This window comes from Daldinia caldariorum (genome assembly GCF_022478825.1).
Source record: "Daldinia caldariorum strain CBS 122874 unplaced genomic scaffold F4812scaffold_1, whole genome shotgun sequence".
Taxonomy (NCBI): domain Eukaryota; kingdom Fungi; phylum Ascomycota; class Sordariomycetes; order Xylariales; family Hypoxylaceae; genus Daldinia; species Daldinia caldariorum.
The window spans coordinates 22,832-50,554 of record NW_025953037.1 but is presented as its reverse complement, the minus strand read 5'-3'; the positions used below and the strand labels follow the sequence as shown (position 1 = coordinate 50,554).

At 47.3% G+C, this 27,723-nt stretch overlaps 9 protein-coding genes across 9 annotated transcripts; 4 read left to right on the top strand and 5 right to left on the bottom strand.

Annotated features, from left to right (window-relative positions):
* Positions 1-95: 95 nt before the first annotated feature.
* Positions 96-3,421, bottom strand: F4812DRAFT_407621 (glycoside hydrolase family 92 protein). The gene is made up of 7 exons (XM_047932309.1): positions 3,165-3,421; positions 2,893-3,076; positions 1,772-2,837; positions 1,681-1,705; positions 1,053-1,561; positions 951-968; positions 96-893 (listed from the first exon to the last, which is right to left on the bottom strand). Exons 2-7 carry the CDS (start codon positions 3,044-3,046, stop codon positions 311-313), a joined length of 2,355 nt encoding a protein of 784 aa, XP_047794453.1. The 5' UTR covers positions 3,047-3,076; positions 3,165-3,421; the 3' UTR covers positions 96-310.
* A 781-nt stretch (positions 3,422-4,202) lies between these two features.
* On the top strand, positions 4,203-6,364 carry F4812DRAFT_531 (ferritin-like domain-containing protein). The gene has a single exon (XM_047939179.1). It carries the CDS (start codon positions 4,755-4,757, stop codon positions 6,153-6,155), a length of 1,401 nt encoding a protein of 466 aa, XP_047794452.1. The 5' UTR covers positions 4,203-4,754; the 3' UTR covers positions 6,156-6,364.
* A 1-nt stretch (position 6,365) lies between these two features.
* Positions 6,366-9,092, bottom strand: F4812DRAFT_530 (WD40 repeat-like protein). Its single transcript, XM_047939177.1, has one exon. It carries the CDS (start codon positions 8,882-8,884, stop codon positions 6,716-6,718), a length of 2,169 nt encoding a protein of 722 aa, XP_047794451.1. The 5' UTR covers positions 8,885-9,092; the 3' UTR covers positions 6,366-6,715.
* A 577-nt stretch (positions 9,093-9,669) lies between these two features.
* F4812DRAFT_453951 (uncharacterized protein) lies at positions 9,670-10,974 on the bottom strand (the record flags this gene model as incomplete). The annotated part of the gene is made up of 1 exon (XM_047936557.1): positions 9,670-10,974. One exon carries the CDS (start codon positions 10,972-10,974, stop codon positions 9,670-9,672), a length of 1,305 nt encoding a protein of 434 aa, XP_047794450.1.
* A 1,654-nt stretch (positions 10,975-12,628) lies between these two features.
* Positions 12,629-14,100, top strand: F4812DRAFT_448837 (uncharacterized protein; the record flags this gene model as incomplete). The annotated part of the gene is made up of 2 exons (XM_047935900.1): positions 12,629-13,316; positions 13,463-14,100. 2 exons carry the CDS (start codon positions 12,629-12,631, stop codon positions 14,098-14,100), a joined length of 1,326 nt encoding a protein of 441 aa, XP_047794449.1.
* A 588-nt stretch (positions 14,101-14,688) lies between these two features.
* F4812DRAFT_453949 (uncharacterized protein) lies at positions 14,689-15,550 on the bottom strand (the record flags this gene model as incomplete). The annotated part of the gene is made up of 2 exons (XM_047936556.1): positions 14,689-14,830; positions 14,922-15,550. 2 exons carry the CDS (start codon positions 15,548-15,550, stop codon positions 14,689-14,691), a joined length of 771 nt encoding a protein of 256 aa, XP_047794448.1.
* A 2,564-nt stretch (positions 15,551-18,114) lies between these two features.
* F4812DRAFT_407592 (uncharacterized protein) lies at positions 18,115-19,762 on the top strand. Its single transcript, XM_047932308.1, has 3 exons — positions 18,115-18,696; positions 18,790-19,115; positions 19,178-19,762. Exons 1-3 carry the CDS (start codon positions 18,558-18,560, stop codon positions 19,418-19,420), a joined length of 708 nt encoding a protein of 235 aa, XP_047794447.1. The 5' UTR covers positions 18,115-18,557; the 3' UTR covers positions 19,421-19,762.
* A 221-nt stretch (positions 19,763-19,983) lies between these two features.
* Positions 19,984-23,322, bottom strand: F4812DRAFT_407590 (PFU-domain-containing protein). The gene is made up of 3 exons (XM_047932307.1): positions 22,843-23,322; positions 21,280-22,774; positions 19,984-21,205 (listed from the first exon to the last, which is right to left on the bottom strand). Exons 1-3 carry the CDS (start codon positions 22,888-22,890, stop codon positions 20,406-20,408), a joined length of 2,343 nt encoding a protein of 780 aa, XP_047794446.1. The 5' UTR covers positions 22,891-23,322; the 3' UTR covers positions 19,984-20,405.
* Positions 23,323-23,455: 133 nt separating this feature from the next.
* F4812DRAFT_407587 (WD40 repeat-like protein) lies at positions 23,456-25,886 on the top strand. The gene is made up of 4 exons (XM_047932306.1): positions 23,456-24,328; positions 24,395-24,530; positions 24,606-25,264; positions 25,319-25,886. Exons 1-4 carry the CDS (start codon positions 24,199-24,201, stop codon positions 25,489-25,491), a joined length of 1,098 nt encoding a protein of 365 aa, XP_047794445.1. The 5' UTR covers positions 23,456-24,198; the 3' UTR covers positions 25,492-25,886.
* Positions 25,887-27,723: the final 1,837 nt, after the last annotated feature.

Here is a 27,723-nt window from a genome sequence, read left to right as displayed (position 1 = left end):
TACTGTTGCTACGAGATACACTCTACGTTGAGGTTTCGTCAGTCATTACACATCGTAGTTCAAGGTCGCTATTCGTCGCAGAAAGACACGCCACCTTCGTTCTATGTTCGAATGCCAAGTTCGGGTAGTAAGTAGCTAGAGATCCAGATACATACCTGGGGTACGTGGTATCTACCTACCTTAGGGATATAAGATGCAAACTGCTGCCATCGTTCATCGCCAAGGGCGCCTTGCGTATTTTGGCCCGTCTTTTAAAGGTAAACCTCGATCAGTAATTGCTAGGTCTAGTTATATACCTTCTACCATTCGATTACACCATCGTCTCACCCCAGCTCGGTGGCCGATCTTCTAATTTGGTACCCCATTCGGATTCCTGACTTCCAAGTACTACTTCTATCGTCCACCCCTCGCTGAAAAGGGAATGACTGATCCAAGATCTAGTCCACGGCTTACCATTTACTGTTACGCTTTGTATGTAAATCTTTTCATAGTTGGAATCGAACCCGACCGTCTTGATCTGTGCCGTCTTGCCCGTTAAAGGACTTGTTATATTTACCTCCCGAAAGAATGGCGCCGAAATCAGGTACACATCTTGACCAGCTATGGGGAATAGACCTATCATCCCAAATACGACAAACGCCCCCATCGAGCCCGAGTCATCATTCCCTGGCAGGCCTCCGTGTGATGTGTTAAATGCCGATGGGATATACGTATGCAACCGTTTCGTAGATAATCCAGGACGACCAGCATAATGATACAGATATACCGTCGAAAAGACCGGTTCGTTAGAGATGTCAGCTAGTCCCGATGTGTGAAAGAAGTCGAGACGCTCAATGAACGATTCTTCAGTCCCCATTAGCCCTACCAAGACCGACATAGATTGCGGAACAAGGCTGTCGAGTTTCTTTAGTGATATAAGATGCTTAGTTTGGAATAGACCGCTCGCTTACAACTGATATTGCCAAATACTATCGCGTGCAAAGTTAGTAAGCATCGTGACAAGTTTTTTTTTTTAATGAAAGGGATAAGAAGGGAAATGAACAGCGACTAACCTGGCCTCGAAAGTCTCACTAGGATTGGTAGTGAGAGAGCAAAAACTCGCAAGCGCCGAGCACGCAATGGGATCTTGGTATCCCCAAGTCCCGTTCTGGTACTTTGGCTGCATGAAGCCTGCAAATCCGGTGTCATTTCCCTCGATAGTCGAACGCTGATCTGACTTCCACAGGTACTGCCAGTTAGCACCCCGCGAAACATATTTATCGTATAGATTATCTCTCCCGAGTCCTTGCGCTAGGGTAGCGAGGCAATAATCATTATAGGCATACTCAAGGGTTCTTGAAATGCTACGCGAATTAGTACCAAATCCGACTGGGTCGAAATCAAGGTAAGGAATATATTGGAGATCCTTCCAGCTTTGTAGACCACCCCGACCATGATACGCCCATTCCAACGGTTCCACTTCGGCGTCTTGGATGATAGCTTCGAGTGCGAGTTCCCAGTTGATACCGGTGAGGTTTTTGACGTAAGCATCGACTAGTACGACATCTGCATTTGAGCCGCCCTATACGAAGTAGTAAGTAGTAAGTATGGCTGTCGTGAAGAAGTACAGCGGAAAAGGAACCAAAACAAGTATCGTCACAGTGAATGTTGAGGTCATTAAATGAATTTCGATCCCCTTACCTGGGTCCAGCCGTGACTGAGTGACCTGGATACGTAGGATATTAGCTTAAGCGGGAAAAGGTATATGTACCTAAGTTAATAAGGCCCTCACATATGACAGTCTGGTAGCCAACCTTCGTGCTCGTAGATATCTAATAGCGAGTTGACCATCTGGATTTGAGCGTGCGGGTCGAGAATAGTAAGGAGTGGATGTTGAACGCGGAACGAATCCCAAATGCAATAGTACGAGTCAAAATACGGTATCCCGCTGTTCCAAAACGGATTTTCGTCGGTGTAGTTCTGAGGAGATATCATGGTGCGATACAAACCGCTCCAAAAACTAGTTTGAAGCTCATCGCTGGCACCACCAGCGTCGACAGATATGGGGTTCAGCTTCTCGCGCCACGCATCTTCCGCCTCTGCAACGAGTCTGTCAAAGTCGCTAAGAGGATTGGGAATTTCTTCGGCCGCCCGCCGGCAAGCCTGGTCAGCACTCACGAAACTTATTCCCACCCTGACGGTTAAAGTATTGTTAGGTAGCTGGCTGAATCTAACCCACCCACCAGCTTCTAGATAAAAGAGGTTGAAACCACGGGTGACGAAAAGCTCTTTCGGGTCCGTTCCTGCTCGATTATTCACCCACACTCCGTTGTCGAAGATATCGCCGCCGAAGAAGTCGACGCAGAAGTGCATCACGTACGAACCAGGTCCAAAACTGGGAAGAAACGTGCCATTTCCCTTTAGCCGCCCACTTTCGAGGCCAACACTAATTGAAGCATTTTGACGACTCTTCCATAGGTCCGTTAGGTCAAGTAGTACTAGAGGATGTTGCTGGTCGTTTTTGACCGGAAATTCAAACGTATACAACGCCGCGTGGTCGCTCGAGGTCATAGTGCTCTTGATGCCGGAGTCTAATTCTACTGCAAAGTAGCCTGGTCGGGCGACTACCGAATCCTCCACGTAGCGAGTGGCTCTTTCGCCTATGAGGAAATTGCAGGTATTGACGTCGTCCCCAGGGCATATCTGGGGAAATAAGGGGAAGTTCCCCAGACTAGGATTCCCCCCCGTCCCGCTGTCATGTGTTGCCGAGAAACCTGTGATCCTTGAGCCGTCTATCGCGAAACCTCCCGTATTCTGACCGTCCACATCCGCGACAGGCTTTGCTAAAGCATATGGTCCTGGAATATTTACACTAAGTAAATGCACATTATGAGACAAGGAAAATCAGCATACTTGTAGCACCCGCAAATACGTTTCCCCCGTTAGTGCTCCCGATGAGAGGGTCGATGAATTGGAGCACGTCGACACAAAACACCGAAAGGGGAAATATTGTAGAGATGAGGTAAATCAGTTGCGGGGTCACGAAAAGCAGCCGTGGGCGTGGCATCTTCGATTAGCGAGGGCTCCTTTCATAAGACTATGATTATAGATTGTAAATTTTAGCAACTTAGTTCCAGCAAGTAAAAAAAACATTGATGCACGAGTAAAATCGAAAACGAACGTGCCTGCCTGAGATACTGAGATAGCGGTCATGTTTAACCCCCTCCCTGGATAGGTGGCGCTTTGCGACCTTCCCGAAAGAGGCGATCTCAACGACAAACAAAGGTAAACCGAAAGGGCAATGCGTTGATCTTCATGAATGTGGAATAGTCTGATATTTCGTTCAACGTACCGGGCATTTTTTATTACCGTGAAGTTGCATGTAACTACCTACCTCTATTAGAATGCTAGTAGTCAATGGGATTGGAGGCATAAAACATATAGGTAGGTAGGTAGTTTTCGAAATGCACTTGAGCTCATATCTTAAAGAGTATTATTTATTTCCTAGTAACATGGCGCTCCAATCAACGTTTAGCCGGACAACAGGTCCAACTCACCCATTCCACGGCTATATCTATAGAAACTATTATATCCATTGCTTTAACTGTGGATTATTGCTGTTTGAGGTGTTAGAATTGGTCGTTGAAGGGGCAAATGTGTTATCAAAGTAACGACTTACAGGGAACTAACCCTAGATATTTTTTTTCAAGATCACTATATGTACCTAAGTTAACTTTGCATTGACAATGCAATCAATCTCCTAGGGGTTTCGGAGAAAAGCCAGCGCCGGGTTACCATTTCTTACCAATACCAAAAAAAAAAAAAAAAAAAATTATAAGAACGACGAGCAGAAAGCCTACACTCATCTGCAGTGAGCCGTTAAACTCATGCTCTCTACCTGGTATGATCACTTGCAAATTTGACGTTGAGCCAAACTCTGCGCCGACCAACGTCAACACGTCATTATAACTTGATGGAGGGGAAGAAAATCCGTATCTGATGTCACTGCTTAAAAACTTACCCCTACAATAGATTTTTAAGGGACGAGTGCGGATAGATATAGTTTTCCATTACAGCGCAGCGACATGGGACGATGACCCCTCATTAGCAATTCCCACTCGTCTATCCATGAAACCCTCAGCTGTTATCGTCGTCGGATATCGATGGGTAGCCTAAATTAACCTTATTCTTTCGAACCCTTAAAAATGACCCTAGGTACCTAGGTACCTAAGGGTTTGGCGTATATGCTTCCCTATCCCGGACTGCGACTTTGGTGATGACGAATTGACTGAGGTGCAGGATGCAGAGGCATCTGCTATGCCAAGTAGGTGGACAAGCAAACGATTAAAGGTTTTTCTTTTTTCCAATAATTATATGACGTATATACCACCTTTTTCATGGCTTGTCCCCCCGATATTGATGATACGAAACTGAATTACGATTTCGCAACGTAACCATCACGGCATCGATGACTTATCCATTCGCAACGAGCATCCTAGATGCTACCACAATGCCCTACGAAACGGTCGTCATAACTTCTTTACAGCCGCCTGACCTTTTCAAATTCGATTATGACGCTAAGAACCAAGAGACGTGTGGCTAGATTGACCGAGAGATGCTTGAACTCGTCATGACAGTTCAGTAAGCGCGTACCTATACCATACGACCTCGATACTTATAAACCCCTCTACGCATTTGCTTTGTGAATGTCTGGACTTGCTGGGATTACTTACTTTGTATGTCAGATGCAGCAAAAATAAAAAAGAATAACAACCATGACACACTTCGTCAGTTTGGCAAGCGTCGGTGTCTTAGCACTCGTAGTGCCACATTCTCTTGCAATTCCCTTCGTCTCCGAAGCTGAAACCACGGTGAGCTCAGATGCGGCGACGACAGCTCCTGTAGTGGCTGTGACAAATGTGACTTCTCATGGTGCATACACGGGCCCGCCGGCTACGACAACCGGCGCGCTCTCTACAGAGGCCACAGCCCTGACTATCCCGGCCAGGCCGCCGGAGCAGTACAAGCTGCAGTACCCAGCGGACGGACAGCTTCACCAACCGCAGCCCGCACCATACACTCCAGGCGGCGGTTTGGGTACTAACGGCACCGAGCCAGTGTATCGTGTAGTGAGCGACTTCGACTACGAATCGGTTGCATTAGCTCTCTACCAAGAGTGGATCGAGCTCGACCTCTTTCACTGGGGATTAGCCAGGTTCTCCGCCGAAGAATTCGAAGCTGCCGGGTTGAACGCCGAGGACAGGTTTCTCATACAGTTTATGGCTAATCAAGAAGTCGGCCATGCCACCGCCCTAACCAATATGCTCGGCCGTAACGCCCCCGTTCAGTGCACTTACAACTATCCGGTAACAAACGTCCGAGAATTTATCGACTTCAACCAGAAACTGACTCGGTGGGGAGAGTCAGGCGTATATGGATTCCTAAATCACTTAGATTCGCGCGAAACGGCACAGATTCTTCTGCAGTCCATCACTACCGAGGCGCGACAGCAGCTCATCTTTCGCCAGTTCGAAGGCCTTTTTCCTATGCCCATATGGTTCGAGGTAGGCATCCCTCAGTCGTGGGCGTGGACTCTTCTCGCTCCGTACATCTCTTCATGCCCGGCCAACCAGACTCGCCTGATCTGGCAGAATTTCCCTTCGCTTAGAGTCCTTAACCAGCCGAATCCAGCTCGCATTAACGGCTCCGACGTCTGGAACGAGACAACAGGCGGATACGCAAATACTCTCAGTACTGGAAATATCTCAGAGTCGGAGAGTTGTTTAAATGCCAGCACCGGTGGGAATTGCAATCCGGCTATCACCCATAACCGGACTGCCCCCTTGTCATATCCTGGCCGTCAAGTTTTCCTCGAGTGGGACAGTCCTGGAAATCCCGTCGGGCCTAATAACAGCTACGTCACCAGCGTGTCTGCAGGGTCTCCTAGATATGCCGCATGGGTGTCTCAGCTCAATGTTACTTATACCCCTTTGCAGAATGTAAGCGACAACACGGCGTATACCATCCAGCCCAATACGTCGACATATGAAGGCGATCCTGCAGTTAACGGTACCATCTTCTTGGCTATAACCGACGAAGACTTATTCGTCACCCCATTCAACCTTACGCAGATTAACCCGCATGTCAACGCGTTAGCTATTTACCAGGCAGGTTAAGAGAATAATCCTTCATAATCCATGTCTCGACAATAATCTGCGCATGTAGAACCGAGTACCTGGCGCTAATGGACCATGTATAATGGGGATAGCGACGAGAAAACGAAAGTTTCAACACCAATGTAGCAGAGGCACACCTTGTGCTCATACGACTAGCCCGATCATATGATAGCCACAATATATCAAAAACCAATCGTACGAAACTTTTTAAACGTGACGATGATCGTGCTTTGATTGTAATGTCTTGATACCATCATATCGAACTGGCTCTGGAGAGAATGACAATGATAGAAGCATGTTGAAGTTTATCTGCTATTCTAGCATTTCTCTAAAGTCTAGTTGCCGCGTAATGACATTGAGCCGACCACTATTCCTGTAGCCTAACAATGGCCCTCAATATATAGAGTTCTATTACTCTCGTGACAGGTGCCGTTACTCCGTTTCTCCATTTCCAAATCAAATGCTGGGTATCACCTTTTCCAAACGAGCCACCAAACAAAGAAAAAAACCCCCGGATACGACCAAGCTGTGCGCATCGCAGACATATATGAGACCTGTTATCACGTCGGGACGTTTATCTCGTATCCAATAAGAACTTCGGTAGTTGTCCCTTCCCAGCCTCGATTTCCCGCGGCTGATATCATGAAGCGGCTGGACGGATCGATGTATAGGCTGGATATGACACCAGCGCGAGGTGGGCCGGGAATAATTAGAAAGGGCGGCGGCGAGTGCTTAGATGAGTTTTCAGATCGGAGATCATAAAGCCGAAGGATGTCGTGAGAGGCGCAAACTAGATGCCGTCCGTTTACCATTGATCGAACGCAGCTGACTGGACCACTTCCACCAGGAAACTTGAAGACTCGTTCCGGTTGCCAACCTACGCGACCGCCTTTCGCTTTCTGTATGCTAAATTCCTCCACCGTTCCATTTCTACGGCCTGCGTATATCCAATTGCCATCCGGACTCCAACACGCGCCCATACACCAAGGAGGAACCCCAGGCCGATTTCCAATACGCGCCACGGGATTCTGCATCCGACGATCCCAAACGCGCAAGGTCCCATCGATAGATGCGGAAAGAAAGGTGCTATCCGAAGTCTGTGTCATATCGTAATGCGTCGGCGGCGGTGCGGCAAAGACGGTAGAAGGTGATTGGGGTGGTACTCCTTGGTTTCCCTGAGCAGACGGCAAAGGTGCATCTCCTGGCAAGGACTGAAATGTGTTGCCGTTAGTGTTAATCGGCTGCGAAAATTCCGGTATGGAGGGTAGAGACGAAGGGTCGTGGTTTGCATCGGTCCCGAAAGAACCAAGCGCGCTATCGCCAAAGAGAGCATTGTCTGAGGAGGTCGAGTCAGGCAGAGGCTGAGTAGCCGGAACTTGGCCCGACCCTGATTCAAAGGCTGTGCCGGACATGTTATAGTCGCCCATTGCGACCTCGGCATCTTGGGCCGAATCCTGCATCATGGCTCGGGAAAACTCATTATCCTCATCCCCGCCGAAAGCGCCCATCCCGTCGTTGTCACTGAAGAGATCCGAGCCGCCGGTAGGGCTACCACCAAATAGGCTATCATGTCCAGGACTCCCCCGACTGTCGGGTATGACATCTCTCCCATTAGCCGTCTGGTCGGAAACCCCATTAACCCCCATACCATTTACGCCACTGTCGATATCCATACCAAACCCGCCATCCATCTCAAATTTCAAGTCGCCGTCAGCACCAGGATGCGCGTTATTGCTAAAGAACGTATCGCTTATAATCTCCTCTTCGCTAGCTTCCGGGGGTATAGGTTGCCCTCCCATGGGCCTGATCTCGATGGCAGAAATTTGTCCCCCACTCCCGTCAAACTGCCGCGCTACTTGCCCCGTGTTTAAGTCCCAGTCAAATATATTCTTGTCCCAGCTTCCACTCAGGACGCTCTTCTCATCAGGAGAAAGGGTCAAGACGCTGACGGCGTTGGTATGCTTCTTCAGACACGTAATCCGCTTTCCCTCATCATGGCGCACGCTCTGAAGATTGATACCGCCGCTCTCGAGGCCGGACAGGAGCCATAGGGCCTGCGAGTGAACAGCCAGACTGTAAACGGGGCTGAGAACCAAGTCTTCCTGTCGAACAGAAGGGGGCTGGGGTTCGGCATTTTCCCAATACGACATTAACACACCAGCTTTGGTTACCGAGTCGACGAACGGATGGCGCTGCGCTACGGTCAAAAGAGTCTTACCGTTGATCGTGGCGGGCCCGTCGTATTTTCTAATGTATCCATCACTTCCGCCCGTCATCCAGTAGCGAAGATCAGGAGTTATAGCCATGGCATTGATACTCGTGGCCATAGGAGCTGCCATGGTTGGGACGATATCGTACGTAGCCGCGGTGAGCATTTCCGGGCGAACCTTGGGTTTCCATTTCGGGGTTGCGAGAGGACCTGGGGTAGCCGAGGTCCGGGTTACAGAAGGGTTGCTCAAGCCATTTGGCCGTCGATGATCGTGAGCATCTTCATCATCGTCATGTTCATGTTCGTGTTCGGGTTCAGGTTGATCAGGATCGTCGTCGTCTTCTTCATCATCCTCTTCGTGGTCTTGATTGTCATTTTCGTTCTCATCCTCGCCATCCACGTCCACGTCCGCATCCGCATCCGCATCTGCATCCGGATCGCCATCGGCATCGTGGATCATAATATCGTCGTCATGTTCGTTATCAGAGCTGGCATTAGAATCTCGGTCAAAGTCGTCCATGGCTGAATAATGCTATTGATCACTACAATGATCAATTCTTACCGAGCCAAGGGATATTCTACGGTCTCGTTCGGAATTCTCTAAAAGTTGTTAAGGAAATGTTTATACGGGAACATAGGAAAGACGAAAAGATGATAACGTATTATTAGAGGGACCACTAGACGCTAGACGCTTAGGCGCTTGGGCGCTCTAGCAATGTTATTTGCACACTACCTACATTACGGTTTACATTACGGTTTACATAGTACGACAAAGCGCGACATTGGAGAATCCCTGCAGGTGCATTACCGATTGAAGAGACCTAAAGGGAACCCAAAATGGTTCAAGTATTGGACCTTAGGTACCTCTTAGTAGGTAGCAGCTAGCTGCTTAGGGGGTACCTGCATAGACCCACCAAAGTGCCGCTCATTGTATTGTACAGTGCCCAAGTACCCAAGTACCTAACTCCGTGGCTGATCCGGCAGTCTGGCGCTTACCTACCTTCGATTACCTCTACCTTTCTAACCCGAGAATTACTCTCTGTACGCAGAAACAGGAATTAATCTTCAATAATAATAATTCATTTCTTAATTATACAAAATCTCCAAAGTCTACATAACATGGAATCATGTAAAAAAAGCACCTTAAACCTCTCGGGGAACTACCTAAACTTCAATATCCAGTATACATAAGATCAGTAATAAACAAAACCTCCTATAATTCTCACAAAGCCCCTCCTTATACACCCTTATACACTTCCTTTATCCCCCATGTCCCGGCGATCCTCTAACAAACGACTACGCGCCTCATCGTCCTCTTCTTCGTCCCCGTCCTCCTCCTCCACCACCACCACCTCCTCGTCTCCTCCGGTTGAATTGATCACTTGCATCCGGCGTGAAGAGTCTCGCAGGCTGAGGTGCTGGGGCTGGAGCTGGGACTGGAATAGGTATTCTAGATCCTGTACTCGAAGTTGTGGGAGGAGCAGGTCTATGACTAAGAAGCTGGGAAGGCGGCGGGAAGACCGGATTAGCCCTCCCCAGATCGTAGGCCTGATAGCTACCCTGCGCTATCGAATACGACGGTGCTATCGCCTGTTGATTAGGTACCGGTGGATCATCGTCGACTCCCCTTCTTGTAGGAGGCTGTTCCTCCACATCGTCGGTGTCATCTCTCGGGTGCTTCCTACCATCATCCAAGTTGACTACGACTGAATCCCCACCTGAGGGCGGTGTCATCGTTTTAGCCGCATCCACATTCCCAGTTCCCTCTCTAACCTGGTCGACTACTTCCACCGCGATACGTCCTTTATAGCCCATCTCTTGGATAGCAGAATAAGCATTAAGGCCAATCATTTCCCATCGTGTAAAGTCGGGATTGAACCAGCCTCTCAGGTCTATCCAGAGTTTGTCCGTATATCGATAGACATCACCCTTTACCAGGCTAGCTATCCGGTTCATCATAATCTTAGCCGCCCAAAATGTTCGGAGACCGCAACTCCAAATGTCCGGCTGATTGCCGGTTCCTATGTCGCGACGGTAGTCCGTAGCAAATGTAAATCCATTTTGTTTGAAGAACTTTTGAGCCCGGGCTTCGACAAATAGCCTCTGCGGACCCCTCGTTGTACCTTCCCATGAATCGATAATCGCAAACTGGACGATTCTTGTCCATGGGTAATCACCGGTTGTGGCTTTCTCTTTGCGGATAACGCCCAACTCCCAATGGTTACCATGGACGTTCATCGGCCACAGAGTGTACTCGGTTGTTTTGAAGCTTCGGTAGAATCTTCTATAATTTTTCCCCATTGCACGGTTGAATACCACGTCGCTTTCGTCAAACCAGTCGCCGAGGCTCGTGTCTACAATATGGATCATTTCTCTTGCCATCTTCGGCAAGGCGTCGCGGTACACTTTCAGCGATCTATCGATCGCATCACCGACCAGCCATTCCTCGCGACCAGCCTGGAGCTCGCTGAGACCTCTTATATCTGGTAAACCTCTGGGCAGAGTAGGAAGTTTCGATCCAGGTAATTCTATATGCCTATTCCTACATTGCCCCGTGTCTGTTCCTTGAGTTCCGCACAGTATCTGTGCCGGTGTAACGCCGTTCACCATTTTTCACTCTTTCCTTCAGGTATGCAACAAAGAATATCGGTTGTTAATGAGCCACAGACCCAATTGTCGTATTTATGGGTACGTATGTACGTATGTTTGTAGAGGGCGACTATGAGATGAAGGTGAAATCAAGTCCAGTATATTACACTTCTAAGACTATGTGGAGATGGCATATTGGTTGGCTGCTGTTGAAGCTATTAAGATGCTCGTACGAATCTTCTAACAAAGATGGCCATGAGCGCCCCGAATAACATAGACTCTCAAAATATTCATCTTTGTGCTCCGCCGAATCCGACAGTCCATGGACACAATGGAGTAAAAGCTGAATAGGGGGTTCATAATTCGGTTTCGGCCGGGGTATGACACCCCTTTGTCTATCAGAACGAGTACGGAGGAAACAAGGAATTATGTTTGAAGGACGGGAATCTAACTTAGCTGTCTACGTAAACTAACTAGAACCTCTTGGAATTTCAGCCCGTTGTATGAATGAAGCTTCTAAGCGTCTTATATTGGCGGAGACTCATAAGAGGCACCTGAACTCGGTTGTTAGGTGCCTATTGTACGTACCTATCTAGTATATCTATCAAAAAGTCCTTATTTGCCTAATGTAACGATTATTTTACGCGTTTAAATCCATCTTCCTTTGTTTATGGACTGGGCTATCACCGAGAGCTGTTTCCCTTCTCCACTTATAATAATTACCTATTCCGTCAATATGTAAAGCAAACTTAAGTATTGTTAATACCATACAACTTTACTATTGTGTAGTAATATGAATAGGTCCTAGGTTGTAGTGAACGATGTCTTTGTCCTTATGAGATCGTAAGAAAGTTAGACTGCTCCTGGCATGATATCTTCTCCATGGGACTCATATACAAATGCCAATTACCAAGCAGGTTAAGCGTCAGTACCGAAGTTGAATAGACAAGCATTCAGCAATCTATGTACCTGCCTACCTAAAGGTTGATACTGCTAGAAGCGAACACGCCGATATAGTATGTACCTACCTACCTAAGATTAGTTGATTCGCCACAAAGTGAAGTATTAGTCCTTTACTCCTTGGTTTATAAACAAACATACATATTTAGTGCAAATAGATGGTTAGGATAATGCAATACCAACAGGGGCGTTGAGGCTGCTAATTCAGCTATTCTGGAAATATTCATACTAGCTGGGTAAACTAAACTGTTCAGGATACAGTTCCAACGCATAAGCTTAATTATATAGGAGGTAGCTATAGTAATAGGTAAGACTCTCGCACAAGTAACAATTACGTATACCAAGTACCTAATGGCTGACAAGTTTAAATTACTCAGCCACAAGGGGCAAGGTGCGTAACTAATTCGGGTTATAGGCAAAGTCTGGGCATACCAGGTAGGTTAGGTAGGAGGTACCTAACGAGTTCCAACACGGGCATAGAACTAAGTTACTTGGCTACCAACTTAAGTACCAACTACCAAAATTCAAAATCCAAAATCCAAAATCCAAAATCCAAATTCTTACATGTTTCTGAACGAACAAGCATGTGTCTAACAAAACTGTCGTGGCCCGGTTCTTGTTCACCGGCGTAATCGTAAATTCTCTTACCTATAACGTAACCTAAACGTGTGGCGGGGACTTTTGGACACTCTGAGAGAGAGATAGCGGCTTTCAGATGCTTGCTACCGCCCCGAACCGCGGCATCGTGTCGTTCTTCTTGAGCTTCCTGCTCTGCTATGTGGTAATCGCCCTCTACTTGCGATCCAAATGCTATCGCGACCCATCTTCCTTGTTCTTTAGACCCGAATCTGCCCGCGTCCTGACGTATTCTTCCTTTCGCAAAGCGCAAGCTCGGAAGTATGCAGATCTTGCTGCACTGCATACACCGACAAAATGGGCCGTCAACTCCACCGCTCCCGAGTTTTGTATCGGCGTTAGCTCGGTGAGCCGGCATGGTTTCTCCTATCTAAAAGAAACTCTCGGGTCGGTGCTAGAAGGCTTAGATGAACTTGAACGTCAACGGATTTACCTCGTTGTTTTCCTAGCCCACACCGACCAGTCCCAGCACGAAGATTTTAATCAACCCTGGTTGCTCAACATAGCTGACGATCTTCCGACGTATCCAGACGACCCAGAAACCCTCGAACTCGTACGCCAACTTGAGACGAAGGGCGACTACGAAGCTCACGCCCGAAAGCAAAAGATTGATTACACAGTCTTGTTAAGCGAGTGCGCCAGAGTCGATGCTAAATACACTATGACCTTAGAGGACGACGTGATCGCTTTGGATGGTTGGTATCACCGAGCTCTCGGCGCTTTGCATACTGCTGCGAGAAAAACGCGGGAGCTCGGACGAGATAGTTGTAGGTGCTTTACATCTTGTTCCTCTTTTTTATATTCATTTTATTTGATTTCATTTTTATATTTTTGATTTCAATTCGTCTATCTTCTCGTTATAACTCGTTATAACCTCCATGTCAACTATTGCTGATCCTTACCATTTGCGCAGTCCTTTACCTGCGTATCTTTTACGACGGTCGGCTCCTCGGCTGGAATAGCGAGGAATGGCCATTATACGTCGAGTTAAGCATGTCGATACTCATTATCGAAATCTTCATTCTGATGAGTCTTCGCTGGCGTATCGCCACGATGCGTAAAACTCTGACCCTTCCGGTCCTAATGCTGCTCTGCGGGGTCTGCACTCCTATGCTGATCGGCCTGTTCTTCGCAGCTGGTCGCAATTGCATGCTGCCAAAAAGCCCCGGGGTTCACCTTATGCATAAGTACGGCTGTTGCGCGCAAGGGCTCATATATCCCCAGTATCAAGTACTCAATCACTTGCTTCCTTTATACCGGGGGACTCACGATACCCACGCCGCCGTCGACACGTTCCTCGAGGATTGGGCTAACAATCACGACAGTCTGCGTTGGGCGGTCACCCCTGTCCTGATTCAGCATGTCGGAGGCAAAAGTTCTCATGGCGCCGGCGACCAGGAACTGGGCTCGCTTACCGACGACATGCCGTTTGATTATTCATTTGAAATGAACGACCCGATTAAGCTCGCTAAAGAGCATCAGACATGGCTTGCGGAGATGTCGATACGAGAAGCCACAGCTGATCCTAAAATGGCTCTGCTGAATCCATAACTCGATTCGTTACCCCCTGGGTAAATGGGTATCTACATGGGTAGGAAATTATAATCAAATATCCTTATGAGAGTATTCCACCACGCTTTGGCGTATTCAATATCATACAAAAGAGAGGAGGGGTCCATTGTTTTCCTTGGAGTAGGGCACCATTACTCGCGACGTAATTCTGCGTGTCTCGGGGTCTAACGGATAAAGAAATCTTAGAAATGTTTGCCAATGATGCTACCTACCTTAGGTAGTCACATAGTTATGAAAACGAATCATGCTATGCGAAATGTAAATGGGGAATGCTATAGAGTCGTGTCTACAGAACAGTCAGCTCTAATAGTATTTGCAGAGCAGACGTTGCTAGGTAATTGGAGAAATATTATGTTCGAGTGCGATTCCTAAGGAGACCCGTTGTACTCACCTGATATGATTGTCGTTGACAGTGCTTGAAGGTTGATGCTGAAGCCCTTTGAATAGACCATGATTCCAAACGCGAGTCCAGTTTGGGTTTTGGTTCCCAGACAAAGGTGACATGCCTACCTAAATATCTGAATCTTGGAGAACTTGCGATATGATGTACGGCTCACGGCTCACGTCTCACGTCTCATCACATCGTCTCCAGTGGATTGCGGTACTCGAGAAGGTGGTGTATCCTGCGTCATCGGGAAATTTGACCTTCTCGCACTTTTCATTCAACTCATCTAACTCAACCCAATTCAAACGATCTGAACCGTAGCATCTATCGAAGGTCAGCCGGGATACTGCCACCGAATTCAATAGATAAAAAAAATCCCCTCTGAACTAATAGGACAGGGAGCACTGATGCTTACTCTTCCCAAACCTCTCGGGGAGTCCCAATGAACATGGCAGGAATGCACTTGGCAATGGCTTGTGCATAAATGTCCCTGTATAGGTGGATGCCAAAAACCAGTGTTGACGGGCTGACCTGCTCGAACCCTATAGGCGAATCAACAACTTCGTGGCCTAAAGCGCGGATGAAGCCCTTATCCGACGCGTTGAAAGCGGGTTCCTGGAAGACGCAGCGAATCCTACGCGAACTGCCGCGCTGGAATTGGTCAACGATGGAAAGAAAAGCAGCTAGTTGTATATGCGCTTTCCGCTTGATTTCCCATGAGCCGTCTTCGGGGTCAAAGGACCCTGTGCCAAAGCAGATAGCGTCGGAGATATCGAGATGCGCTATGCGCGGTTCAAAAATTTCGTGGAGTTTATGGCGGCATGCCGAAGACTCCCATTGATGTGTGATACGCTTGTGCTCTTCCATAATGTCGCAAGCAGATAAGGAAGACGACCGCGTTGAGTTACTAACGGTTCCAGCAATCTCCGAATAGGTGTCATGATGAGGTGACTTCCCGCGACGTCGTCCCTTGCGATGGACCCGAGTCCATTCCTTTTCAGGCCGGGCCTTTTGTTGATGGTTATTCGCCGATGCTGAGGCCATGAAATGAGGATAATTTAAAAGGTTTGCACATTTGCGTATGAAACTGTACCTAGATTGCGCTGTACCTAGACTTAACAAGATTGTGACTCTCATAAACAACTCACGAAGAAGTAGAGTGTTGCTATTTCAGTAGTAGTCATTTTCAGCGCCGATTTTCTTACCGCTTTTAAAAAACCGGCAAAAAGGCTAGAAATTCCCCCACCTATTTTGGATTAATTTAATTATATTACCACATTAACCATTATGTCGTATTGAATCTAACGATCTAATATATAAGAATTATACCATTGGCTTAACGTTTATTAAAGCTTTTTAATAATATAAATTTTAATTTAATGTATATAGTATTTAAAAAGTTACTAAAGTGCGAAAGTAGCTTAAGTACCTCGTATAGGTAGTGGTAACGCCCTTTTTTTACAAAACTACTTAGCAATAATCTTTAAAATACTATATGCATTTAATTATAGCTTATATGGTTAAAAAGTTCTAATTAAGGTCAAACTAACGGCATAATTCTTGTATCGTAAATTGTTGGATTCAATATGATATAATGAATAACATAGTGTACATGAATAAAAGATAGGTAGGGGAATCTGTAGTAGCAAGGCCTTTTGGGCAGGCGGTGAGGAAATCGGCGCTGAAAATGACTACTACTGAAACAACACTACTACTGAAATAGCAACACTCAAGAAGTAAGCATTAGGTACCTGTATAGTAACTGCGATTGCCCGCAACTATAATTTCAATTTTTGATCCCAAAAGAATCTAGCAAGCAGAAAACTTGACTGATTTTCTCCTGAGATATGAAGTATAGGAGAAATATCAATACCACCTGTCGACACTTGGTGTATTAAAGCTAAAGCCACACCACTAACCTTAGCTCCGCCACATCTCTAGTATATAGGTACTTAGGTACAATACCTAAGGTGGATATCCTAAAGCGCGTATTTGGTACCTACCTAGGTAGTTAGGTACAGTAAAACCTTGATATAACGAATTGGAAAAATCGGGGGGTTAAATTCGTTATATAGTGAATTCGCTATGGGAGAAAAGATACATCAAAAAGTACTTCCCAAAAGAGTAAAGCGCTTAGCTCATTTTATTGAAAAAGGTAAACGTTATACGAATTCAAGAAAGTCCTTTACCGAAATAGGATTAGTTCACGCTTAAAATAGGATAGATCGCTTCTTTTCATAACGAATTTGGTGGTAACTAATCTAAAAACCTTACGAATTCGTTATGTAAAAAAATTCGTTATTTTACATACAAAATTCTGGTAGACCTCATATGAATTCGTTATAGAACGAATTCGTTATGCACCTAATTCGTTATATCAAGGTTTTACTGTACATAGCACATATATCGTGAGAGTTGAAAATCGGCTTCTACCTAAGTTTCATGGAAGAGGCATTTTATGAATAGCAGAACGAAAAAATGAAACTGCGCTTTTATTCTCCTTTTCCTCGGATGTAGCCGAATGTAGCCGAATGTACCTCTTATGCATGGGATGAGATGAGATACGATGCAGGATAGAAAACCCATGGTGCTAATAAAACTCACTTACATCAACAGGCTCGTGATGGGTGAGATGTGAGATTCGATTCGATTAAGCTATCGCTAGCACAAGACATTAGGTACTTATACAAATCATAGTAACAGCCCAGCAACATCTGCTGGCGTCATATCATGGGCTACCACGTTATTGCGATCCTAGAAAACATCCGAGTGCCGCCTGGGTGTTTGATTTGGAAACCGGAATTTGCATCGGCCGTTGAAAATGATCAATAATAACCTCCGGAGGGCGCCAAGATGGAGTCTTCCGTCTGGATGCTGGCCGAATCGCGTTGTAAGGCTAACTAAATATTGTCCGATGCTTTCTATTTCGATACCTATGCCCTATCAAATACTATCTACATCCCCCTGACATTATCAGATGTTTTTTTTTTTTTTTTCTTGTAGGTAGATGGTGTTGGCTAGGTTAGGTACCTACTCAGATTCTATCAAGAATACCTAAGCCCATAATCAACGCAGGAAATACAAAATACCTATTCCTAATACCTAATGTATTGTACGGTAGGATGAGTTGGGGTCCATACTAAGATTGCAAGAAAATGAGGGCTTCCCGAAGTGGGCTTTTTTCGTCGGCGCTTAACGCTGATTATTATCATTGGCTATTTGCCTTGGGGAACTTGTCGTACCCCTGCCTTAAGCAGTGCCGGCGCCATCTTGTTGTTGCCAACCACAGCCTTTTCGGGCATTACGCTCAGCTAGCATCAAGGGCTGCTGGGAGCCGTTGTGATCCCGGGAGTCCCCCCAGCCGTCGATCGATATCATTGGCTGCTATTGAACAAATCACTTTCGTTCTTACATTGAACAAGCGACTCGCTCACCATCGCTAGAGATATCCTATTGGCCACGACCGATCGATTGACAGGGGACAGGCTTCGGCTGCACGTCGTGCACATCGTCCCGCCCTCCTCAGTGGACAGTTTGGCCCAAAATGGCGCCCGTTTCTTTCGACCCTTGGTCTCTTGGGGCGGGGAGCCATCGATGGTATTGGCCACGCCATGCAGGTGCTTCGAGCAGATACGGACGACCTTGTAGTTCATCGAGCCCACCCGTCTGTAATAATGACCACCTTCTGCTCTACCACTCTTTTCCGGTCTTTTTCTTGTCACTTCCATCACCGGCGCCGGTGTCATAGCGATTTGAACGGACCATACGCATACCTCAAAGCAATATCTAAATTGCTGTTGATATAGCGACTACAACGACTATTAAACCAGAGCCGGGAACGGAGATATTCTCTCAACAGTACGGACTACTTAAAAGAGAGCAATCTCTCTCACCTTTGACGGTCTTCTCGGTCGGCTTTGCGGGAGAAGTTTTGGAACGGCATTCTAAATTGCCCGCCTATTGCCGTGCAACGCGACCGCCCTTACACCAATTTATATAGCCGTCTCAGCTGTCGGAAAAAAAAAAACGAGAGGAACCTATCTGACTCAAGATGCTGTCTTCGATCTTGCTAGCTGTGGTCGCTTCGACCATAGTAACAGCTCATACAGTAATTACCTACCCCGGATGGCGAGGAGACAATCTTATTGAGAACTCGTCATACCCGTACGGCATGCAATGGATTTATCCATGTAAGTAACATCTTCAAATGCGAACTAGTCCCCGCAATATGCGCTCTTATCGATCTTAGTATGGGCCAAACGCGACTAACGCATGTTATATAGGCGGTGGCATACCTTTGACGACGAATAGGTCATATTGGCCGACCACGGGTGGAGCTGTCGCGTTTCAACCAGGCTGGTTTCAAGGTCACCAGACGGCGTTCCTCTACATTAATCTTGGCTTCGGCACGGACGGACCGGACCACGGGCCTAAAAACATGTCGTTCCCTATGATCGCCCCTTTCCAACTCGGTCCTTCTAAGGGCCCGTATCCCGGAACCGTCTGCTTGCCTCAAGTGCCTCTCCCTGCGAACATGAGTTTCAACCCCGGCGATAACGCGACAATACAAGTCGTCGAGATAGCACAGCACGGAGCCGCTCTATTTTCGGTAGGTTACGATGTCACCACCCATGGGTTATAAAGACGTACAAAACTGACCATATATTCTAGTGTGCTGATATCACTTTTGCCGAACCCGGTGACGAGAGGATCGCCAAAGTCAATGGATCCAACTGTTACAACAGCACAGATCTCGGATTCGCTGAGATTTACACCGTTACGACCCACGAGGCGGGTTCAGCAGCTAACGTGAGCACCAGTGGTTCCTCTGGTCTCTTGAATAGGAGCCCTGCGACGTGGAGCTGGCTCGGTTACCTTCCCCTATTTGTGTGTGCTCTAGGGCTCTTACTATAATCTGTAAGCAGTGCCCACGGTTACGATGGCAGAGAATGCGAAATAGGCGAGCCAGTCGTGTTTGGATTGTAACACCTTATATTTGTATATATCATGAGGCATCGAGGGCTGGCGTATAAGGTGGACGGCTAGGCGTTTTTTTTTCCCGTGTCCCGGCAAGCAATTTTTCTTATGCCGGCCGGGCCCTATAATTATCGGATGACTTAAGCTTTCTGAGTATATACTTGCCATTCCTAAGACGCAAGTTTTATAGATCTTCATATCATATCGAGGATCAATTGATACCCTTCAAGTACATATATATCCCCTCTTACTGCTTATAACGTGCATTCTTTTCCCTAGACGTCTTCGAAACGTTACATGAGTTAGAATATCAAGTCTGTTACAGAACTACTTCGACCGTTCCAGCGCTAGAAGCCGGAGGTATAAGTAGTATGCCTGATAGTATCAAATTTTGGTTTATGTACGTTGCAGACGAGACACGTCCGAGTAGTTAACCAGTTGAAAGCAGGAGTACGTCCTAGAGTTATGGTTATCAACCTCTTAACGATGATGACGCTTATTAGAGAGTTACGCTGGATTTCATGCCGTCCAGGATCAAGAAGAGTCTAATGCACTTATAAGAGGTACCACACTTCATGCAGTTTATGTGGTCAGATCTCCGGTGCCTTGATAAGATATCACAGTCCTGGCCTCACTGCTCAGTCTTCAAACTATATCTCTATTATCGCCGCTGATCCTCCTTAATTATTTACGTGAATTAGCCTCCTATTTGGCAAATGCTGAACACACCGAATGCAATAAAGCCGCACCCAACCGTCTAGGCACTGTTACTATAAGACTCTCAATGCTGGCTCTCGATGATACATAAAGAGGATTGGCATCAATATTAACGAATAGCAGGAATAATAAAAGACTTGACAAGGACGGCTATTCGGAAAACGGAAATTCTGCTATGCTCCTATGTCATAAACCCTGATTATGATCATCTTAGTAAGGATAAACATTCATCTGCCAACTCTTTCACACGCGGTTCGGATGTGCGATCTTTACTCGATGATATGGGCGATGACAGGCTCTTCGCCTCGGGGGCGGTTTTACCAATGACGGTAATAAGAGTACCAGCAGCCACCAACGCTCGGAATACAACTTCTCCTTCGGTCTGATTTTGCAGAATCCGAGCAAGCGCTGTTAGCAAACGGACCTGAACGTTTGCCGAGATGCTCCCTGGCTCTTTCGAAGCTAAGACGGAGAGATTCACAATGACCGTCGTTAGAGCGACCAGGAGGTTACGGTTGTATGGGCCAATCGCTGGTTGTCCGCCGATACCTAATACTCTGTCGATAAACGACACAATTTGAAGACTTTCCGAGGGCTGTACGAGAAGTCTCCGACCTTCAGTGGATCTGAAGAGATTAGCAATGGTCCTGGCTGCCATCATAACACAGTTTTCGTTGGGTTGAGCGCCAGGTGGGATACCCTCCAGCGCGGCGGAAATGGATATCTGTATCGGACTGCCCAGGTCTGCCGATCTGAACTTGGCTACAGCGGGCGACGTTGCGGTGCATCTTAAAAGATCCAGAGGAGCCAACCTGTCCGAGTAGTCCCATTGCGTGCACATCATGACGACCAGCCTAATAGAGGCATCATCCACCACCAGTTGGTTCGCTTCCAACCTCTGTCTTAATCCAGCAAGCACCTCCTGCGCTGGCGGGTTCAAGGAATGGTCTTTACGCCCCGCGGCTTCGAGAGAGGAGTTGGTGCTGAGGATCTTTTTGAATATAGCTAAATAATTAACTAGTTAGTGTCTAGCTTCGTGGAAGCTACCTAGGTACTCAAGGATTTATCAGGGCTCTTACGTTCGTATTTCGCAGCCGTGATATCAAGATACTCACGCTGCGGTAGGTGTCGGACTCTGGAAGAGCCAGAGTCATCACCTGGCCGATACCGCGACTCGGTTCCGTACGGATCGGGCCCTCCCGAATCCGCAGCGCCTTGCCCTATGGTAGCTCCTTGAGTATTCGTAACGATGAACTGTGCGACCTGATCTAAGAAGTTCTGCGAAAGCTCATTGTCGTCGATAAACTTCTGGGCCCTGGTGTAGGGATTCTCGGATAGGTTGTACGGAAGCTTTAGAGACGGTTGGCCCTCCTCGATGGCGACGTCGAATACGTAGTCATAAGACTGGCCATTATATTCGACCTTGCGCCCACTGCTACCGACAGCGTCAACGACAGTACCTACGTTAATCCATTGCTGCTGGCCCATCGACCATTGATGAGCCGTAACAGAGCCGTTCTCCTCCCTTATCATCTGTACTTGTCCCTCCTTAGTACCCGATTTATTCTTCAAGAAGTCGGGGCCCGGAAGCTTCTCCTTATTTATTCCGCCAACCTGCTGCTGCGGTATAGACGAACTCCTAACAGATTCGTCAAAGAGCGCTAGAGTATCCGGACCAGCCAGGCGCTCCGGGCTACGGGAGAATACGCGGATGACACCGTCACTGGCACCCGTCACTATGTCCCCGGTAGCGGGACATACAGAGACGGTCCAAACAGATATGGCGGGATGAGTAATGGTCTGGACGCACTCGGTGCCTCTCCATATGCGAGCTGTTCGATCTTCTCCCGAGCTAACGAGCTCGCCGGAGGGAAGCGCGTCGAGGGAATAGATAAAACTCTCGTGGCCGTGAAGCTCTCCAACCGGCTGACCATTAAGCTTCCATAAACGGATAACCCCGTCGTTGCTGGCACTCGCAAAATCAGCACCGCTCGGATGACCGCTGGGAACCTTGCATAGAGCACGAATGACGTCAGAGGTGTAAATAGTGGACCGAGGCTCGACCTGGCCGGCCACAACATTTCGAAGGTCGTAGATGCGGATGTTCTTGTCGGCAGAAGCAGTCACAACGATGGTCTCGTCAAACGGAAGGACGTCCCACACCGCCTCCTCGTGCCCGGCCAGAATCGCTTCCGTCTCCCACTTATCCACGCTCCATACTCTAGCAGTTTTATCCCAGCTGCCCGACACAATATAACGACCACCAGGAACCACGGCAAGAGCACAAACGTTTCGAGCGTGGCCGACCAGCAGGCGTTCAGCGTTATCAGAGGGCGTCGAATTGGCGCTTCTGACATCGATGATGGTATCGGTGCCGGCAGATATGACCAGACCGTCGGGGTGGTCTGGCGACGGGGGCAAGTAGGTTAGGCTGTTGTAGAACTCGGTTCCTTGGGTGGTTATAGCGGGTTCGAAAGCGGGAGGTGAAGTACCGGTGCGTTTCCAAGCGCGAACGGTACAGTCCCTAGCAGCGGAGAGAATAAGATCAGGAGCGGGGAAGCAGACATGTCGAACCTAGAGAACGACATTTATTGGTTAGAAGGACGAGGTCGCATCGAAGGGAACGAAACATGGGCGCATACATCAGCATCGTGACCGGCAAGCTGCGCAGACAGCTTGAAGTCCGCCATGACGTGACTTGGGTCCTCACCGTTTTAATACTGGAGGTTTAGTTTAGGTATCTAGGTGCGCCTGTTGAAATTGGTGGAGTTGCAAAGGGAGGGTAATTTGAGAAGTCGACAGCGGGGAAAGTATTTAAGGTAAAGTAAAGGTGAACCCGAATTAAGAAGTCGGGTATGGATGACAAGATGTGTGTGAGTGTGAAGTCGGAGAGATTACCTAATGCATACATAAAGTTGGTGATTTCTAAGGACTTCCAGCACTGGGAAAGCTCCTACCTCCTACCTACGGTAGCTATAGCTTCGCCTACCTGAGTTACATTGTACACTTGTCGCCAGGTCGTAAGTTTGTCACTGTTACAAGCTGAAGATTGAAGCTACCTGAGCTAGCCCTACCTAGGTAGGTAGGTAGGTACCTGGTAGTGAGTGTATTGGGCTTGGAGGAGGTAAGGTGGGGTTATTATTACAGGTATTACAGGGAGGTAGATACTGTACTTAATACTGCCCCACCATCCCCACCTTAGGTAATCCGAAGTAGACGTTATTGTACCTGAGTACCTACCTAAGGTACCTAACCCAGCATTAAATCAAACCCTCCAAGGGACTCGACGCATCAAATGAGGCTCGTCAATTGAATTCTATCTATCCCAAGTCTCCAAAACGGCTTTTGACAACTAAACTTTTTTTTTTTTTTTCCTTTCCTTTCCTATTCCTTTCAGACATCACATCCACGCTCAACGCGTTTTTTCTCCCCCCCCCGTCGCTCATTCTCGATTGGGATCTTACGCTTCGATCATCTTGTTCTTTGGACTTTCATCTCTCATTTTCCTCTCCTGTTTACTTTGGTGACAGTTGGAGGGCTCAAAAACAATCCAAACAAAACCCAACTTGCGCCGATCCAAGTTCTCGTCCTTCTATTAATAAATTCGATTCTACTTCCGTCATCCTTTTGCGATATCAAATTTACGACCCGTCACGAATAGTCACGAGTATCTTTCCCTCCATCCGCTTTCGCTGTAAAACTCGCCACGCCCCTTTCGCCTCGTCGTCCACCAACTATCTCAGAGTTATTAGAGACCATTCCTGACGAATATTCCACACACACTTTCTTTTCGCTGTATCGGTCATTAAGAAACGCTGTTCCGATACTCCTCCGAAGCGTACGTTAGTCGCACCTTGAGACATCCGCCTCAGAATAACGTACTCTATATCATCACCGAATTCCCACCGAATTCAGCGTTTGAACCTCGAGCTTGACCCCTAAAGCTGTTAAAAGAATTCGATCCAACGCAATCTATACCCCACCGCCTTTCTCTAGCGATGGCTACCCCTGAGGCGCCCCGGCAATATGTCCCTCTGACCTGTCACGGTCATTCCCGACCTGTCCCCCATATCAGCTTCTCGCCTTTAGAGAAAGATGACGTCTATTATTTAATATCGGCTTGCAAAGGTGCGTAGCCGCTGAGGGTCGCTATCTGTCCATAAGTCTTTGTCGTATATCTCTAATGCGTTACAGACGGCAACCCCATGCTTCGGGATGGCCAGACTGGCGACTGGATCGGTACATTTATAGGCCACAAAGGTGCAGTTTGGCAAGCTAGGCTCAGCCCCGACGCTGCTACCGCCGCTACGGCTTCTGCAGACTTCACCGCGTAAGTTCTATCATATTCTATTTTGACGCGACGCCTGCCTGTTCAAATACCCAGGTACTAACCTGGACGTTTCAGAAAGATCTGGGATACGCATACCGGGGAACTTTTGTTCACTCTCCAACATGACCACATCGTCCGGGCCGTCGCTTATCCACCCGACAATTCCGACCTCGTGGCTACCGGCGGGATGGAGAAGAAGCTTCGCATCTTTGACCTGACAGAGATGAAGCCCAAGTCGACCCCCGAAGCTGCTTCAAATGGCGGCAACGCAGAAGCTACCATCGTGCCACCCACTATCCAAGCCTCCTCCGCTTTCGAGATAGGAACAGGCGTCCATACCGCCTCCATCAAGTTCATAGTTTGGACTAGGGATCCGAATATCTTGATCACCGCTTCCGACAATACGCTACGTTGGTTCGACTTACCCACGAGAAGTGTCGTAAAGCAAGAAGTCTTGGATGGGGAGATCGGCTCTTGCGAATTTTGCGCCCTGGCTCCCGAATTTACGTCCAAGACGGACATCGGAGAAGGGTTACCAGTTCTCGCGGTGGCTGCTGGAAAGTCTATTTACTTCTGGGGCGGCGTTCGCGCCATGGACGAGTTAAAGCGCACCAAGATGAATTACAAGGTAGCTAGCGTAGCCTTGGACCCCAAGGGGAGGAAGATCGTCGTCGGCGAAGACATCCCAGCAACGTGGGCGAGAGTATACAGATGGGATGACGATACAGAGATAGGTTAGTGTTGATTTCGGGCTTAATTATCCCCAGAATGCTAACTTCCGCGGCCAGATATCCACAAGGGCCATCACGGCCCCGTGTGGTCGGTGGCCTTCTCTCCCGACGGAAAGCTCTACGCCACGGGCTCGGAAGACGGAACAATCAAGATGTGGAAGAACTGCGAGGGGTTCTACGGACTCTGGCGCGGAGGCGCAAGCGGCGGGGCAGAGCGAAACGCCGAATAGGGTGGCGCGCTTCGCAGACGACCTTCAACCGCCTCGAGCCGAGATAGCCCGGATGCTTCAACAAATTCTAGCAGTGAGTCTCAATAGAGGGCTATATCCATCCGAGAGCAAATTCTAGCGCTCGAACAATCTTAGTACAGCATCATTCAAGTCTCGTCATGCCGCGAGCATAATTCAAACGAAGAACGTCTGAGACTATTTTGGGTCAAGTAAACGAGTAGCCGGATATGATGTTTGCTGGTCATATTATAGTCATTATGTAGACGTATAAAAATATTACCACAACAGGGGGTTGGCGTACTATTTTCCTAGGGCCTAAGGGACAGATACTGAGAGAAACCCAGAGTAGATTACAGAAATAGCCTCATAATGCAACATTGCATTCGTCGTTCTCATGCCTTGTAGACCGCGTAATGACCAGTCTAGGCTCAATACAAGCGCGGCAAAGACTCGGAGCGGAGAGTTGCACCACTGAATCCTTGTTCTCGCAAGGAATACAGCGAATACTAAGATTCATCACTAGAAACAAAGCCGCGAAGGGCTACACGTCACTTGGTAAGCCCAAATTAATCTAGGTTGTCAGGTATATTCAGTTACGGATGTCATACAGAGTGAGCGTCAGCGTATAGTATGCAATTTCTTGTAGAGATCTAGCAAAGCCTAGCTTTCTAACCTTCGTCGAGGGAGCTAGCTACCCTTTATATAGACAGTAGAGCCTCATGCTAGCCAGTGTATACCCTTGCTGTACCCGCATATCTTCATATCCGTGACAATGGGGGCGGGGCCAAAGCTATGAACTACGAAGCTGGGTATGACATCTCAAAGTCCTGTAGTCACGCGTAGTTATAGAGTACAACATATTAAACGATAGTGATTCTACCCTATCGATCTTCAAAGCCTTGTGTTTTCTTATCTTATATCCCACTTGTAGCGGTTCTGTTCTAGGATTCCTCATCATCCCTGAGAGGTCGGTGATATGTACTTTCGCCCGTTTGTATGAGCCAGCGCAGTATCTGTATAAAATTTGTCCCCCCTTTTTTTTAATAACGTTATTTCAACTATCCTATTCTATCCTATTCTATCTAAGGAGAACTCCGGCTTTTCTGGACGTCGGATAGGTAATGGCTTTATATTATCCTTAGCCAAGATTCTGATTTACCTAGGTACCTATCTCCTACCTAGGTAAATATTTAGTATGATATGCTTGTAGCTAGACTACCCAAGTACAATACGATGGCATAGATTTCTCACTATATTGAAGGGTTATATACTACGCATGAAAATATATTAGTAATAATAGGGAGGTAATGAAAATTGCTCTTTACTATCTCGTTCTAAGGGTGTGGTTGGGAATGGCTTGTCCCGATCGAAGAAGTTTATCCTTTACGAAGTCCTACATGTTCGTGTGCGAAATAGCTTTTCATACTATACAACTTTGAGGTTTTTTTCATCTCGATTTCTAAGAGGGTCGGGATAATTAACAATGCGCAGTTGATGGTGAATACTTCACAGAGATACACACTTTCTATAGTTACTATCAGTTATATAAGCTCCTACAACGAGACTTTCTGGAGTCTCACTTGAGACTCTTTTGTTCCTAAGGAGTTGATGTACATATAATTTGGCTTCAAAGTTATTGTAATTAGAGTTCCTTGCGGAGCAACGAAGTCGTTTTCCTACCTCATGCTCTGCGATGTGACAGAGATAATCATCTTTACCAGTGCAAAGAAGTCCATCCTTGGTATTTCCTTCTACTATAGAATTTGACGTTTTACTATAATTTACCGCGGTAGTTAGGGGCATAATACAGCAAAGCATGTCACAGGGCTTAGACCTGGAATACCAACTTCAAAGCCGACTCTTCAGGACTCATGTCACGGGCGAAAACCTATATCATTTAACAGAAGTGCATAATCCCCCATCGGAATATTCGACCAACTCAGACACTTCAGCTTGTCTTGCTTGTACAACCGCACTCGATGAGTATGGCCCAGAATGAGAAGTGGTTAGGATTCCAGGGCAGCACCTGGCAGATTAGAAGTGAAACTGAGATTTTCCATATACCTAGCAAGCCTGAGTAAAATCCAGATGGGCCGTAGTTGAAAGAGGCTCAACCCGAATACACATACACAATCTGACACTTCAAAAAAACCTGCACACCCAAAAGCAATCTCTATCGAACTGATCGTCTTTAAATTATTACCTCTATCAGCGAAGGTAATAGTGATGCGC